Source organism: Asterias rubens, chromosome 13, assembly GCF_902459465.1.
Source record: "Asterias rubens chromosome 13, eAstRub1.3, whole genome shotgun sequence".
In the NCBI taxonomy this organism is placed as follows: domain Eukaryota; kingdom Metazoa; phylum Echinodermata; class Asteroidea; order Forcipulatida; family Asteriidae; genus Asterias; species Asterias rubens.
Genome location: NC_047074.1, coordinates 8,926,138 through 8,942,912, shown reverse-complemented (window position 1 = coordinate 8,942,912; position 16,775 = coordinate 8,926,138). Strand labels below are relative to the sequence as shown.

Sequence of the window (16,775 nt, the reverse complement as noted above, 5' to 3'; positions counted from 1 at the left end):
CGTCGAAATTGAGAGATATTAATGAAAGAAAAAACACCCTCTTGTCGCACAATGGTCAAACGAAGTTGGGTGCTTTCAGATACTTGATTTCGATACCTCAAATTCTAAATCTGAAGTCTCGAAATCAAATACAAAAGTGAAGTCTCGAAATCAACTACGTCACTTCAGAGGTAGCTGTTTCTCACAATGTTTTAACCTATCAACCTCTACCCATTACTCGTAATCAAGAAAGGTGTTATGACTGTAATTATTTTGAGTAACTATACCAATAGTGTCCACTGCCTTTAAAGGAACGTTACAGAATTTGTAAGAAACAAAAATGAAGATCACAGATTTACATAAAACTTACACGGTCTAATGATGATGATAGTAGAAAACATCTTTTGCAAAATTTCTGTCTGAAATTTCATTATTGATGAGAAATTTATAATCTATTTTCGCGTTTGGAGTTTATCGCTCAATGAGCGTTTTATTCATTTTTGTTTTAGCATCGATGCAATGCAAAATTTGTAATCGGTTTTTCACTATTCTCTCGTGACCCAGGTGGCCGATCGATCTCGAACTTCTACATTGTCAGTTTATGAATATGGTGGATTACATAAAGTGCTTAACACTGCCGGCAACTTTTTTGCCAGCAACACCAATTCAAAATCCTTGCTTAGTAAAATCAGATGAACGGCCAAGACTCCACTCAATTGTTATGCTAAGTAAACAACAGCTAAAGCAATGTATATGACACAACATTTTTGCCAGTAACATGTGTAAATTAGGTGAGCTATTTACAGGTACCGGTACAGTTTTCTTGAATGTTATGACCAGAGGGAAATATTTCCCTCGAATCCCAAATACTTCAATCTATGACTCAACACCGAAAGGCAAGTATTATTATTAAAAGTGGGCCTGCAGTCCTACTGTACACTTTCCGGATGGCGCCACCACTTTTTCACTCATTTTTACAGAAAGGGGTATCTCATTGAGGTAAATAAGATACTATATTATTTCATATCGAATGAAAACGTTTTCCAATACGATTCTTAAATGTGATTTTGGGTGGGATTTGTAACTGACATAGTACAGACACTTGTCAACCCTGATGACTGTGGAGCCAATCTGCCCGTGAGCAAGTGCGCTAATAGTGCATGCACGCATGGAACAATTATTGCTCCATGATGAACGGCATGCTGGTAGGGGTTTACGTCTCACTGGCATAATACACAACTTGTCACCGGGCCATGCATCACTGCCAAAATAAACGCCGTTTCGCAAGCCGCAATTCATGCATGACAAGTTGCACTCCATACAAAAACTCGTGTTCAACCAGAACTTCGTTTCTGGGTAAAGAGACGAGATCAACATCAAAAGGAAAATAAATGCTTACCTTTTGAGCTAGCTCTCTACATGCGAAGGAGTATATCCAAGTTTATTTGTCTATGTTCTCATTTACTTCAGTTGTAACAGTCATGAGTCAACATCCAACGCTCAGTTCCCCATTCAGCCATCAACCATGGAGGCTATTCTTCCATGCATCAACGAACACCCTTTTTGTTTATGTCCTTCAAATGCATCAACAAGTCTTTTTGTGGTGGACAACATCCAGGTACAGCTAGAAATAGAGGGCGTGCTTTCATAATAGTTAAAAACTACCGCGCTGTCCAAAAATATCACAGCAGACCTTTATCGTGGTGCAGCAATCTTGAGTTTCTACCGTTGGTGTCAATGTTACCAAAACGAGGCTGGAAGAACAAAATAGTCTGGTTCATACTTGCAAAATGATTATTAGCATCCATTATTGTTATTCAATGACAGGAACATGACCAAGATGGAGGCAGCACACCAAGCACTATCGCACCGTATGGGTCATCACGCACTATCAAGCCAGTTAAATCATCATGCTCGTGAAAGATCACAAAGTTGAACAATCATTACTTCTCGTTTACACAAGAGCTGTGACCTCAGATGCGCCTTTTAGAAGCAGATCATTCTTATAATGAGGTCTTTGTAAGAATGGTGACTGCCCTATTTCCAAGGCCAGTTCTACTGATGTCACACTGCTTGCTGAATACGGAGAGTGGGCAGCCCAAACATGCAATGAATGTGTAGTTTTCCGTCTTATTTGTTTTGCGTCAGCCCCTTAAATAAGAAGCCCAACAGTTGAAAGTACATTCCACATGTATTTGTTTGGTTAGCATAATGACAATAGATATGTAGGATTTGAAACTTTGCATGGTGGAAATAAGATATGGAAAGGTTTGCGGTAACTCCAGCTTTCTTGCAGCTTTCTCCAGAAGACGATCAGAGCATACTGAAGGAAACGTCAAGTTGAAACCAACGGTTCTTTTCAGAACCACCCCAACTCATTAGAGAAAGTCATTACATGGTGTTACCGCAAACCTTTCCATAATGACAATTGATATACCAATGACAATAGATAGACAAGTCCCCAGCTGAGAGTGTACAGATGTTTTCAAACAGGTTTTAGAGCCTTGATGATTTGAACAATGCTTTTCGAAAAACCACCGTAGTTTCATCTTCAAGTGATTACGCCAGTTTTGTAACTGTCATTTTTTCTCAGGTCAAGTCAAGTCGCAAGTCATCTCTGCCGAAGTCAAGTCGAACAAATAATATTCCTCAACTTTTGGTCACAGAAAGGGAAGAAAAAGAGGAATATCCAAATCGAAAATTCTCCTGAAGACGAACAGAGTATACTGTTCGAAACGTCGAGACCAAACCGGCTCTTTTCAGAGCCACCACTCCTTCAAAAGAGTTTTTACCCATGGTTGTACCCGCAAGTTTACTATTCATATTTATATTTATAGTTGCTCTCAAAAGGAGGAAATCAGCTAAAAAGAGGAATTCTCACATGCCTGCCTTCATACCTTCACCCCACAGCGCCACAAACGAACACAAACAACTGTTCAGGAAAATTGGTCGGCATTTAGTGTTTTCCAATAACGTTTAATAACTTTTCAAGGTCTGAAATGTTCACACACAATACATGGAAGATGCAACAAACAGTTTAAAAACTGCAATAATTTTAACTGCATATATTACAAGTATTTGCATAGATTTGAATATTTTACACACACACACACAACTTGTATTTTGCCTCCCTGCCTACGCCCAATTTCATGGAACTGCTTAGCATGAGCAAGGAATCAGCGCTTATGGAAGCAAGGAAATTTCAAGCGTACACTATTTCACAAGATAGCAGGGAGTTTTTCCCTGAAAGTATGTACACTCCACGTAATGAGGCATTCTTTGCTTACACAACTAGTGCAGAAACTCAGTGCTTGCACAGTGAACGGAGAAGGGTGAAGGGTGATCGAACGGAAAAGGTGTCAGGACATTTCGTACCTTTGACACTTCGTACCTTTGCCACTTCGTACCGAGGGATCGATTTCACAAAGAGTTAGGACTTAAAATATGCAGCTAGTCCTAAGTTAGGCTCGTCCTGAGTAGAGATAAGACAAGTCTTAACTCTATGTGACATCCACCCCTGGGGTGGATGTCACAAAGAGTAAAGACTAGACTTATCTCGAGTTAGGACAAGTTAATAGTCCTAACTGAGGACTAACCATACGATTTTAATATCTCCTAGGACTAGTCCTAAGTTATGAGTAGTCCTAACTCTTTGTGGAATGGACCCCTGGACACTTTGTACCTTTGCAAGGTATGAAGTGACTTTGGACACTTCGTACCTTGGACACTTCGCAGAAGGGTGATCGTCAGCGCAGAATTCAACAGTTAGCACATCCTTGAAATATTCCAAGTAGCTGAAACTAATGGTCACACAACTTTTTAAAGTTTACTTTTGAGGCATCCTTGGTTTCGTTTAACAAAGAAAGTTGAATAATGAAAACAAGAGAAATAATTATATACAAAATTGCAAATCAAAACAAAATATTTCAAAATTGTAAATTCAAATTTCAATGTTTTTTTGTACATTAATACAAAATGATGTAGGAATTTATAGAAACACAACTTGAATTTATCATACATTTTTTGCTCACTTCCTCAAGATTTAAACCACTGTACAGAAATTGTAAATTACAGTCTAAAAACATAAAACATGAACTTCCTATTGAATGTGCACTCAGACAATAAAAACTAAGCTATACAAATTAAGACTACATATTGCAGCATATTAAGGGTCTAAAGAAACAAGCTTCTCAAACTTTCAAAGCCCATAATTTCAAACAACTAGATTTATATTTCAGAGGGGAAAAAGTGGAGCTAAATCACTGTTTTAAGGTTTTTATCAATAAATGTACACACATCTTACTTGTACCAACATCTGCTCTAGAGTAGCAAAGGGAAAAATGTCCGTATCCTGCCACCACTTTTACATTCGTTATGAAATAAATAAGCATCTAATTTACTCGATCCTTTTGGAAACAATGAGTGAAAAAGTGGTGGCAGGATACAGAAATTTTCCCCGGTCGTGGGTTCGAATCCCACCCGAGTAATAAGTCTGGATTTCTTGCACATGGCTTGGGAATGTACTGAGTATTCACTGCTTAAACTTACACTTTTTGGCAGCATTCTCCCTTAAAGACACTGGACACTATTGGTAATTGTCAAAGACCAGTTTGTCTCACTTGGTGTATCTCAAGTTATGCACAAACTAACAAACCTTTACAAATTTGAGCTCAATCGGTCGTCGAAGTTGCGAAAAAGTAATGAAAGAAAAGACACCCTTGTCACACAAGTTGTGTGCTTTCAGATGCTTGATTTTGAGACCTCAAAATCTTATTCTAAACTCTTGAAATCAAATTCTTTATCTCCGATGCAAACTTGTTCTTCAGTACTTCGAGAAAGACAAAACATCAGGCCATTAACAATTTTTTTGCATTTCATCTCATTTCAAATCAAACTCTTTATCTCTGATGCAAACTTGTTCTTCAGTACTTCGAGAAAGACAATGCTAAGGTCCAAAACATCACGCCATTAACAATTTTTTTGCATTTCATCTCGTTTCAAATATTGGACTTGTGAAAAAGTTGATGGAACAGTGAAACTAAACGCTAACTGGTCCTACTGGCCGGTCACTAAAAAGTTTATGCCAAACCCTGCATGGTGTATGGGTATCACAAAATAAAACATTCTTTATCTCCGATGCAAATTTGTTACATCGTTACATCGTTAGTACTTCGAGAAAGACAATGCTAAGTTTCAAAACATCAGGCCATTAACAATTTGTTTGCATTTATACTGTATGTTCTTTTGGTTGGTAAGCATTTAGCTAAGGCTCAATCTAAGTTTCATCCATCCTACACAAACCATGCATAATATCTTGTGGGTTATTCGTGTTATCACCAGAGGGCATTATCACTAAAAAAAAAACACAAAGACTTTGGGATGTACCAAGGCACAAGGCAATACAAATCAGCAAGATACATTTTGTTTGGCGAGACAGAAATTTCTTAGTTTTCTTATAGGATTTTGAAGAAAGAAAAAAAGGCTTCTTAAATTAAATCCACGTGAACAAACTGAGAGTAGATGCGCAAAACAAAACAAAACGGTCTGGTCCCTTGCAAATTAAGGGAACATTACAGAATTGGTAACAAAAAACTTGTCTTAGATGACAGATTTACATGAAACTTACACGGTCTAACGTTGATGATACCAGAAAACATTCCTTGAAATCTTTATATTTGATGAGAAATAAATTTAACTAATTTCTTTTAGTTTATCGCTCATCGTTCATTTCTTTTGTTTCAAACGAAGTCATGCAAAATGTTTTGTCGGTTTTTCACTATTTTCTCATGACCGATGGTCGATCGATGGCCGATCGACCTCAAACTTCTTTAGGTTTGTCAATTTATGTATTTATGGTAGAGTACATAATGTGCTTACACTGCCAGCAACTGTTTTGTTAGAAAACACAAATTCTGTGATGATCATTTAATTTCAATCTTTTTTACCCATACACCGATGTGGGTTAGCACTGAAAAACGCACATCGGTGTATGGGTAGTAAAAAAAAAAAAAGGTTAATATTCTTTGTCCCCGATGCAAATTTAACATCTCTTATAAAACTGTAATGGTCCTTTAACAGCAGTATATTCATTGCTGAAGTCGATGGTTTAGACAAAGATGGTTGCTACCTGTAGACCTTTCTGTTGTTGATAAACAAACCCCGCTGGTTGTCATGGACGGCCGAATGTTAGTAAAGCATTCAATCCTATTAACAGATGTTTACATTTTCTGCAAACTTTCAATTTAATAAAAAACCTCCCACGATTGTTTGCTTTGTTTCCAACAAATTCAACTCTGTGTTTGAATATTTATGCAACTTTGTCACAAACAAAAAATGTGGCCATTTATATTTCATTTAAAGGCAGTGGACACTATTGGTAATTACTCAAAATAATTATGATCATAAAACCTTTCTTGATTACGAGTATTGGGGAGAGGATGATTGTATAAAACATTGTGAGAAACAGCTCCCTATGAAGTGACGCAGTTTTCGAGAAAGAAATAATTTTCCACGAAGTTGATTTTGAAACCTCAGATTTAGAATTTGAGGTCTCGGAATTAAGCATCTGAAAGCACACAACTTCATGTGACCATGGTGCGACAAGGGTGTTTGTTCTTTCACTAATATCTCACAACTTCGACGACCAATTGAGCTCAAGTTTTAACAGGTTTGTTATTTGATGCATATGTTGAGATACACCAACTGTGAAGACTAGTCTTTGACAATTACCAATAGTGTCTCGTGTCTTCAAAGCTTTTCAAACAGTCAAACAGTTTGGGGACAAAACTTGATGTAACGTTGCAATAGAAAAGTCTTTAACCTTTTCACTAAAGTGTGGATGATTTTCTTAACTCGGATGTTTCTGTTACCTACACTTCAACTCTCTGATCACTTCTTGCTCTCGACAACTCCAAGGCTAGCATTCCTGTCGGAAGCTGAAAATATAAAATATAATTATATACAAATCCCAAATTCATTTAATGAGTGTGGACTAGGTATTTTAGCAACAGTTTAGATTTATTGAGAATAAAAATAATAAAATCTGCCATGCTGGCTTGGGGTGAAAGAAATGTAGGACATTTTTTGCTTTCAATTGACACAAAACAGACTACTGAAGACACATAAGTTCGGACTAGGTATTTTTTGCAAAAACATGAGATTTAGTGAGGAGTTAGTGAGTTTGGTCCAAAATCATGAAATCCACCATGGTAAAATGTGCAGATTTTGGTTCAAAATAAATTTGATGATTGTTTGCTTTGGAATGATACAGAAGACATTTCATAAGTGCAAACAGGGTATGTATCTTAGAAAAAAATTGAGATTTGTTGAGAATTCTGTGAGTTTGGGTTTTTGGTCCAAAGTAAACAAAATCTGCCATGATTTCAGATTTGGGGGGGGGGGGGATTTTTTTCGTTGATCTTATGCTTGCAGATGATAAAGAAGGGACAACTGAATCAGTCAGAACTAGGTTATTTAGCAAAATGTTGAGATTTATTGCAAACTATGTGAGTTGATGACACAGTGATCTTGCCATAGCCATATGGTTTTATAATTCATTGCTACATGGGATCGCATCATCTGACACCAAACGTCTTCAGCGCGTCCAAAACTGGGCTGCCAAACTGATTTTTAAGAGTCGTAAAGACGACCACGTCACACCACTTCTCCATCAACTGGCTCCCAGTCCATCAACGTATTGTTTTCAAGATTCTCACCATTGTATACAAATGTCTTCACCATACCGCTCCTACATACCTCACCAGTCTCATCAAGATTTACCAACTTGGAAGACCTGGCCTTCGCTCTGGTTCAGACAGTACACTCTTGGCAGTTCCAAAGGTGCATTCCGCTGCTGGGGATCGTGCTTCTTACACACATGCTCCGCGCCTTTGGAACCGTCTCCCTCATCAAATTCGATCAGCGGAGTCACTCGCAGTTTTCAAGAAACATCTCAAAACTTTCCTGTTCAATGACTGATTGCTTCGACTGTTTCCCCATTATCAGTGCCATTATTTATTTATTTGCTTATTAATTTTTTTTTTGTTTTGGTTTTACCCATATACACCGATGTGTGTAGCACTGTATACTCAGTACTTCCCCGAGTCCTGTGAAAAAAATCACAGGCATTTTACTCGGGTGGGATTCGAACCCACGACCCTTGCAATTCTAGAGCAATGTCATACCATATGGGTAAAACCAAAAAAAAAAAAAACCAAAAAAAAAACCAAAAAAAAAAAAAAAATTAATATTCTTTATCCCGATGCAAATTTAACATCTATTATATTTGCTTATTGTTTAGTTTCTTGTAAAGCGCGTAAGAGCGCTATATAAATGTCTTTTATTATTATATAATTAAAATTATTTTATACTCACTCATCATGGCTACCCTGTGTTGCATGTTGGGAGGTAACGGTCTCGTTCCCATTGGATCATCACTGAGTGGTTTGGAAATCGAATGGCTGTTGGTTGAGGACACATTGTTGCCGTTTGAACCATTGCTGTAAAAAATAATAATTAGTTACTAGACAAGTGCTCGCATTGTTACATAACTGAAATACGTTTGTCAAAGGCCATTGTTACAAACTCCATTATCTCCTTGAAAAAAAAAATTCAGCAAAATAATCAATAAAAAAAGTTCTTAGCTAATTGAATTCCCTCTCATTTAATCCCAAAAATCGCTGCGATTGGTCAACAATTGTCAAAGTTCTTGATGTTTCTTTGTTCAGTGTGATCTGTATTCTCAAATACTTTTTTGTACATCAACATAATAATGGCAATCCGTAAGGTGTTAGGCATTTCTGATCTTTTGAAGGATTGCAGCCACCATCTTTCATGTGCCATCTTTTGGGTATGGAGGGTGACCATAGACACATTACAGCTTTATCACAAATGACCTTTGCCGTCAAGTGCTTTTATGTGTGTAAGTTCGGTAGACTAAAACCTTTTTTCTTGACTGTGTATAGTAATTTTCAGCATTTAGGCATTTGAATATTTTGGCATTTTACACCTATTTTAAAGAGCATTTTTTTCAGATCCTTTAGTTGTTTGCAGTATTTTGAATGGTTTCATTTAGGTAACAGCTGGTCTGGCCTAATTTTATATTAATTTGTTGTTGGCATACACTCCAAGTTTTTGTTTTCTTTAAAGCTTTTCATTTTGCCATTAAGCGCTTTGAGGAATGCTTATTCAAATTGTGCAATATAAATACTGTTTTATTATTCTTATTATTATCATCAAGGAAAAGGTTAAAGGCAGTGGACACTATTGGTAATTACTCAAAATAGTTATTAGCATAAAACCTTTCTTGGTAACGAGTAATGGGGAGAGGTTGATAGTATAAAACATTGTGAGAAACGGCCCCCTCTGAAGTAATGTAGTTTTTGTTTGACAAGTGTTATTTTTCTTTCAGTATTATTTTGCAACTTCGACGACCGATTGAGCTCAAATTTTCACAGGTTTATATTTTATGCATATGTTGAGATACACCAACTGTGAAGGCTAGTCTTTGACAATTACCAATAGTGTCCAGTGTCTTTAACCATTCGCCAAAATAAACACTGAAAACACCATGCTCACCTGTTGGTTTGAGATGTTGTCGAGGCCTGGACATCCTCATCCTCAAACTTGAGCCTCTTGGAGGTGCTGGAGCGAGTATTGTTGGTGCTGTCCACACTGGCTTCCCTCATCCTCTCATTTATCTCACGTAGCTTCTCTGCCGACTTCAAGAAACAAAATCCAATCATATAAATAATATTTAATAACAACTATTGTATATATTAGCATGAACATTTATCTGTGTTGGGTATTCAATACATAATAATAATAATAATAATAATAATAATAATAATAATAATAATAATAATAATAATAATAATAATAATAATAATAATAATAATAATAATAATAATAATAATAATAATAATAATAATAATAATAATAATAATAATAATAATAATAATAATAATAATAATAATAATAATAATAACAAATTCTTATATAGCACATTTCACAATAACCGTATCAATGCGCTTTACACTAGTGCCCTGGGCCCAATTTCATAGAGCTGCAAAGCAAACAAATTTGCTTAGCATGAAATGTCTTCCTTGATAAAAACAAACTTTTCATTTGTTGCATATTGCTTGTTACTGGTATTCAGCTGTTGTTTGCTCGTCCTGAAAATCACTGGGAAATTTAGTTGGTAATCCTGTTTTTGCCAAGGAAGAAATTTCATGCTAAGCAAATTTTTGTGCTTAGCAGCTCTATGAAATTGGGCCCAGGTCATGTGGCCAATAACATCCCTTTAATCTTTTCTAGCTCCCTTGGGAGTATACAGTCCCAAGCTGCCGTGGCGCTCCGAAGGCTTTTTCATACACAGTATCAACCTCTACCCCCGCAGGTGCCCATTTATACTCCTGGGTGAAGAGAAGCAATTATAGTAAAGTATCTCAAGGACAAAAGTAACACGACCGGAATTTGAGCCCACACTCCACTGACTTAACCGCCAGAACTTGAATTCGATGCCCTTAACCACTTGGCCACGACACTCTACATAGAATCTCAAGGCCATCGGGTAGACATTTCCAAAATAAACATCCTAGACAGAGATGCTTCACAACTCGAAAGGGAGAGGGATGAAGTAGGTCTCTTGCATCAGAGCCTACAAACCATCCCTGAACGGGGACTGTGTGGGGTGGGGGGCTTCTCAAAAGCTACAGCACCACAGGTAGTAATATTTTCAGGAAAGCTTTCTACTATAGTTATCTACAAAGGGTGTGAGTTTAATGTAAATCTATGGATATTGTGTTTTGTGTTACAAAAAGTACCTAAATCCATTCAAATGCTTCCTATGCAGAAGAGACTTTATGATGCTGTGGAAAGAAGTATTAAAAGTTGCAAAAACCCATTTCAGGTTCTTAATTGGAGAAAAACTTCATCTCATTCAACTTACCCCTGGCCCATCGCCAAAACTGTATCGAGTTCTGCAAAAAAAGAAAAACAAAACAGTTACATTTTATGACTGCAACTTCAAATTAAGTCACTGCTTGTTATTACTGTTATTCTTATGGAGGGACGGAGGTGTAGCTGGGAAAAGACATTGTTGTCAGTCACCCATGAGTGCCAGGGCAATCCAATATTCAACAGAACCCGGCAGGAAGGCTAAAATCCTGTCAGCTCTGGAAAAGTTTCGTTATGCAGTCTAGCCATCTCGAGGTATACCCTTTGAGGATGGCCTACCTTTTTCTGGGTGTGTTCTGGCTGGGCGACCTGAAGGCAACTTCTCTGACTGGGTGGGGGCTCTTGAAGGGCGATTCCTTCATGGGTGAGATGTATAAGTTTGGGGCAGCCCTGAAGAAACAGAGAAATATCTCATTATTACATTAAAGGACAGGGAAGATGAGAGACACCACCGGGATCCATGATTTATTAATTTGGCCAGTCCCAGCAATCTTGACGTCAGTCTCTTGACGATGACTATAGCAAGCTAGTCAAAAGTTGAGACCAATCCAAGAACTGACTCCGCGGTAGTGCAGTTAAATACGAACCAACAAGCTAAAGTAGTAGTCCCAGCCAATTTTCTGTACCTTCTGCACGGGTTGTAGTTAAAAAGCAGGCAGTTCTTTTCAGAACTGAGAAGTCTCCCGAACATCCAATAAATCTACTCCGCGGTCGTAGAATAAAGAGGACAGTTCTCAAAGAACAAACTCTACCTGGCATGTAGATACACACATGGTGTAAGCGCAAACCAAATAAATACCCAGCAATCTTGTTATAGAAGAGGCGACTGTACTAGTTTAAGGGTTACAAGAAATATTATCTTACCTATAACCAGGCGAGGCATGGGCGAGTGTTGAAGACCTAGTAGGGGCAGGAGAGAGTGTTGGCGTCTGGGGAGGAATAAGAGACAAAGGAATTTAATAATCATCTCAAAAGCAGGAGTGGAAGACAGCAATATAAAGCACTTCTGCATTCCATACACATTGAGCCAAGTTTATGTTCCTTGAAAACGTTTCCAGCGCAAATGAAGGTTTCAGGATGGTTTATAGATGATGAGCAATTCAAGAACAAATAATAAACCACAAGGGAAAGAAACTGCTTTCGTACATTTAAATTAAGTTGCTGTTGAACAAAGACAATTTTACTTTTGTTTTTCAAAGTCAACAAAAATTCTCGATCGCCCGCCAGTATTTTCACTAATCCACATGTAGTTATCAGACAAAAAAAAACAGAAGTGAAGCCCTTAAAATTGTGTTTTTTGGAGGATTTTTATCTCTTAATTTAAACCTTAAATAATCCATTTTCCACCAACAATTTTTTATAATGAATTCGTGGTTAGGGGGTCGGTTGTTTTCAACTGGTCTTGAACTCCGTTTGCAACAAAATCTTCATGAATCAACGATCAGGCAACAACGCACGTCGAGAAACAATTCAATGAACTTTGCCCCGCAATGCCCTCTGTTGGCAAAAGTTTGCCATGTTATAAGAATTCCTGCAAGGCTGTACATTGTGCACAATCTGCAGGCATAATGCACAACATGCGGCAATTATTTTCTGCGTTCGTAATGTAGTGCATTGAAGTCTAGTCAAGAAGATCGTGAATATGGAATTATCAACAGCCATCAACGGCCAATCACAGCGTGCGGAACGTTGGTCAGAAGGGACTTTGGACGACCGTGTGTGCTGTGTATGTGTTGTGCATGCTGCATTAACCAGTTGGCGACCGTGTGAGGATATTCGGCATGGCACTATGTGGTTTGTGCATCGTGTTTTCAATGATTGAACGTGTATTCCAAAATGAACGATAGAAGTTCAGATCCCGATCGCGGCAAAATTAGATTAGCAATTATCTAGTCTTGTCAAACTTACTATTTTAAAAGCTTTAGTAAAAGTGTATTTTGGGATTTTGCCACTGTACCCCTCAATAATGTGAAAAGGAACAAATATTTGACTAGCCCGGAGGGCTATTGAGAAAGGGTTTTGACTCGCCCGCCACTATTTTCACTCGCATTTGGCGACCGGGCGACCGCTAATTTCGAACCTTGCTAGAGAACCAACGACCTAGGGATTAACGTGCCAATACTTTGCCAATATCTAGGTTAACATAGGGCTAAATAGGACAGTTGGTAGAGCACCGGCCAGGGTTCTCCACATGCGTTTTTTGTCCGGGCGCTGCGCCTGGACAAAATTCTCAAAATACCAGATGCGCCCGGACTGGTACCCTGAAGTCGGCCATTTCGTAATGGCATTTCGCGTGCATTTTTCTCTGTGTCGCAGGGCATCCCGACTACATTTTGACAACAGCGTGGTATTTAGACTTGGTTCCAAGTCTGTGATCGTGCGGTCCTGGTATATTATTGGATGAAACAGTGCCCTCTCGTGAATAAACATCCGTCATTTAGAGCGAGTTAGAGTGTGGAAGCAAATCTACGGGAAATTCTGCGTGGCTGATGCAGATGAATTACCGCACTCTCAGACTTAAAATCAAGTTTATGTGGTATTAGGGGACCGATCAGAGATCGAAAAACACCCGGACGCAAATCTGAAACTCAATTTTTTTCTTCGGGCGATTGTGCACAAAGTGGTTTTGTTCGAGCTGAAATGATTTGCGCAAAATTGTTTGCACAATCAGTCGATCTTGCAGGAATAGTTTGTGCAACGTGCAACTGCCAATCAGGCAGGAATGGTTTGTGCAACTGACGATCGTGCAGGAATGGTTTGTGGTTTGTGCAATTGGCTTATCTATTTGAGCATGAATAGTTTGTCGATAGTATAGGAGTAGTGTGCGCAATTATGCCAATAGATATGGAACAATTTGCGCAATTTGAAGAACGTGCATGAATAATTTGCGCAATTTGAAAACAGTGCAGGAATGGTTTACGCAATTTGACGATAGTGCAGGATTGGTTGCAGACCATGGTGGTTTTAGCGCCCGGACAAAACTTTACCCTGTGGAGAACCCTGCCGGCACATTCAAATCAGTGGTTCAAATCCCGCTCTAGTCAGTTTCCCTTGTGGTATATTACCTGATATCTTTCCAGGTAAATTGAACACTTTACAAAATAAGTTTTGAAATCAAGACAAATCAGGCAAAACCAAAAGACCTGCGTACAAACTTTACTCACTGGATTCTTCAGTTGAAATTGCAGAATGTAGATCTTCATGGATGGCATGAATACTCTATTGTAGAAGATGATGATAGAATCTTCGTTGGTACCATCAATGTCCACATTGCGATATGTCTGTATGTAAAAATGAACAAAACAGGATTAATGAAAACGGAAGCTATAACTCAAGAGGCACCTAGACCAAATTGCATTGGATTCATATTCAAGGGCAAATTATGCCTTTGGATTTTGGAGTTATTTGATTGTTTTAATCCTATATAAATGCAGATATAACAAAAAAAAATCGTTTCAACTTCAACAACATTTATATTTATTTCCATTTCACCTTGCTATTCTTATTAATTGACCATTGTTAGTTGCATCATGATGCAACTTGCTCTCTAATCCTACCCTTTCATGTCTCCCTGCATTGTTGTCAAACAATACTTTTACCACTTTTATGGTCCAGTAACCCTTCCTTTCATTCTAAACATCCTTTGTCCTCGCCACTTCACTCCTATTGGTTCATAGCCACCAGTATTGTTTCTGAAATAGAAACTTTGATTGGCTGTTATTTTCCCGCTTCTTTCTGGATCCTTTCCTTAATCCCTTTCCCCCTCTCTTTTTCTATAAATGGATATGTATTTGTTTGTACTTGTTTTATGCCTCTGAAGAAGGTCCGGATTGGATCGAAAGCTAAGGTCATCTACCCTATTCATTATATTTCCATTTCACCTAATATATTTGCTGGTATCATACAAAAATGATGGTTTACATCAACAACACTAACTTGTGAACAATTTAATTTCATAAGTACCTTGCTCATAGGCACAATTGTCATGACCAGGTATCAAACCCACACTCCACTGCTAACAACAACAAAGCTTGGGTCTAGTAAACTAAACCACTCGACCACGTAGTATGCCAATCAGGCAAAGAATCAAGTACAAGGTCATCACTCTTATGTTTAAAGCATACTGGAAACAAACTCTCAAAAAAAGTTCCAAACTGCGACGACTTTGATCACCAACCTCCCGTTTCTCCACACTCGGGCCTAACCATTGTGTCCCTTTTGCCGATAGATAATTTTCTGTATACGGACCAAAAATCTGAAAAAAAACTTCCACAATACATCATAGATACCACCTCACTGCATACATTCAAGACACTCCTGAAAGCTCACCTGTTTCATCAGGAGGTGTATCATCAATAACGTTTCTCCTGTTTGTGCCCACACATCAACGCCTTAGAGCAAACTTTTGATTTTTGCACTTAATAATTTGTTTTTGATTTACTAATTGATTGATTGATTTCCAACATTGGAAACGAGGGAAAATGTCAACTTTGAAGATGAATTTCACTATGATCTCTTTGTGAAAGAAAGTAGGTCAAATCTTGCGGCCTTCATTGATTTTTTGTTTAGAGCCGCTTGTGATCGCTATGGTCTCATAAGGGTTTAACCTACCGTAGCCTCAGCATGTGGCAGGGTCCGATAAGCGTTAACGATGTCTTTGAATTTCAGCTCACTATCCGTTACTTTACATATGGAATATATACAGCTCATTAATATCTGCAAAATAAAAAAAAATTAAAATGAGTGGTTTTGAGCAAAGAATGCCGATAATCAGTTGTTACTTGCTTTTCGATAACTCTTTTTAATTGCATATCTGTGGCAAGTATAGGGGTAGGGAAACTTGGGGGGGGGGGGGGGTTGGTGGGGTAATTGGGTAAGCCCTGGGGGATGACCACCCCTGCTCTGGAGTAAGGGTAAGCGGTAAAACCCTGGTGGTGTTCTGGAACATGGAGCTGGAACTAGGCAGGGAACTAGGCAGGGGCACTGTGTGAAAGTGCGCTGGGGTAACCATGTGGTAAAAATGTTACGGGCCTCCACAGGGTCGTATTACACAGGGATGAGACAAAAAGGCTTTTGTGAGGTAATAGATCAATCCATTAGGTTCCGCCCACGGCACACGTGTGAGCAAGAACATGTGAGCCTCTCCAATGCCATTCTGCACAACTCTGCCGCGCGCGCCAAACATATGCGCACGCATGTCGGACTTTAATTTTGTCTGACTTTTGGTGGCGCAATGGGTTGTGATCGATCAATAGGCAATGGGGCGAAGCTTGATGGATCGATCTATTTGCTCTACCATGCATGGGAAATTCATCACTGGATTACCTGATCAAGATGTCTGTTCTTCAGTAGATCTGCCTTGTTGGTTACACAATACTCGACACACGTCCACATGTACTTTTCCTAGCAGTCAAATGAAATGCAAAAAAATTAGTCGGAAACTATTCCTATACCCAAACCGATGAGTACCTAATAATAAAAATAATAATAACCCGTTTTCATATAGCGCTTTTCACACCCGGAGGGCGTCCCAAAGCACATTATTACCCCTGGTCACTGGGCCTTAAATCACTCCTTAAACCATCTCAACTCCCTGGTGGGGAGTATGCAGCCTGTGCAACATTAATATGCGCTACTCGGCTAAATCAATCACATGAACCACCTCTGCCCTCACAGGTACCCATTTACCCCGGGTCTGCTTTTAGTGGGTGATTCAAGTAATGGGTAAACACTGATGTATATATTTTTTTTTTTTAAATGATTTTGGGTGTAACAAAGACATTGACTACAGTGGGACTCGAACCAACAACCTCCTGATTAATGTACCACCGTCTACCAAC

The 16,775-nt window shown here is 38.5% G+C and overlaps 2 protein-coding genes across 5 annotated transcripts in view; both read right to left on the bottom strand.

Moving 5' to 3' along the window:
* Nucleotides 1–1,539, bottom strand: part of LOC117298813 — a 63,269-nt gene extending 61,730 nt beyond the window's left edge. For both annotated transcript variants that reach the window (XM_033782146.1, XM_033782147.1), the window contains exon 1: nt 1,379–1,539. The gene's annotated coding sequence lies outside the window, so the exon portion shown is untranslated. The remainder of the gene's footprint in view (nt 1–1,378) is intronic.
* A 5,185-nt stretch (nt 1,540–6,724) lies between these two features.
* The window catches only part of LOC117298523 (retinoblastoma-associated protein-like), a 28,961-nt gene continuing 18,910 nt past the window's right edge, over nt 6,725–16,775 (bottom strand). For all 3 annotated transcript variants that reach the window (XM_033781819.1, XM_033781821.1, XM_033781820.1), the window contains exons 16-24: nt 16,261–16,338; nt 15,547–15,651; nt 14,100–14,216; nt 11,800–11,864; nt 11,215–11,325; nt 10,928–10,958; nt 9,556–9,698; nt 8,353–8,477; nt 6,725–6,914 (exon numbers count right to left, since the gene is read on the bottom strand). In XM_033781819.1, the coding sequence (XP_033637710.1) occupies nt 6,868–6,914; nt 8,353–8,477; nt 9,556–9,698; nt 10,928–10,958; nt 11,215–11,325; nt 11,800–11,864; nt 14,100–14,216; nt 15,547–15,651; nt 16,261–16,338 (822 nt within the window). In that variant the 3' untranslated portion in view covers nt 6,725–6,867. The remainder of the gene's footprint in view (nt 6,915–8,352; nt 8,478–9,555; nt 9,699–10,927; nt 10,959–11,214; nt 11,326–11,799; nt 11,865–14,099; nt 14,217–15,546; nt 15,652–16,260; nt 16,339–16,775) is intronic.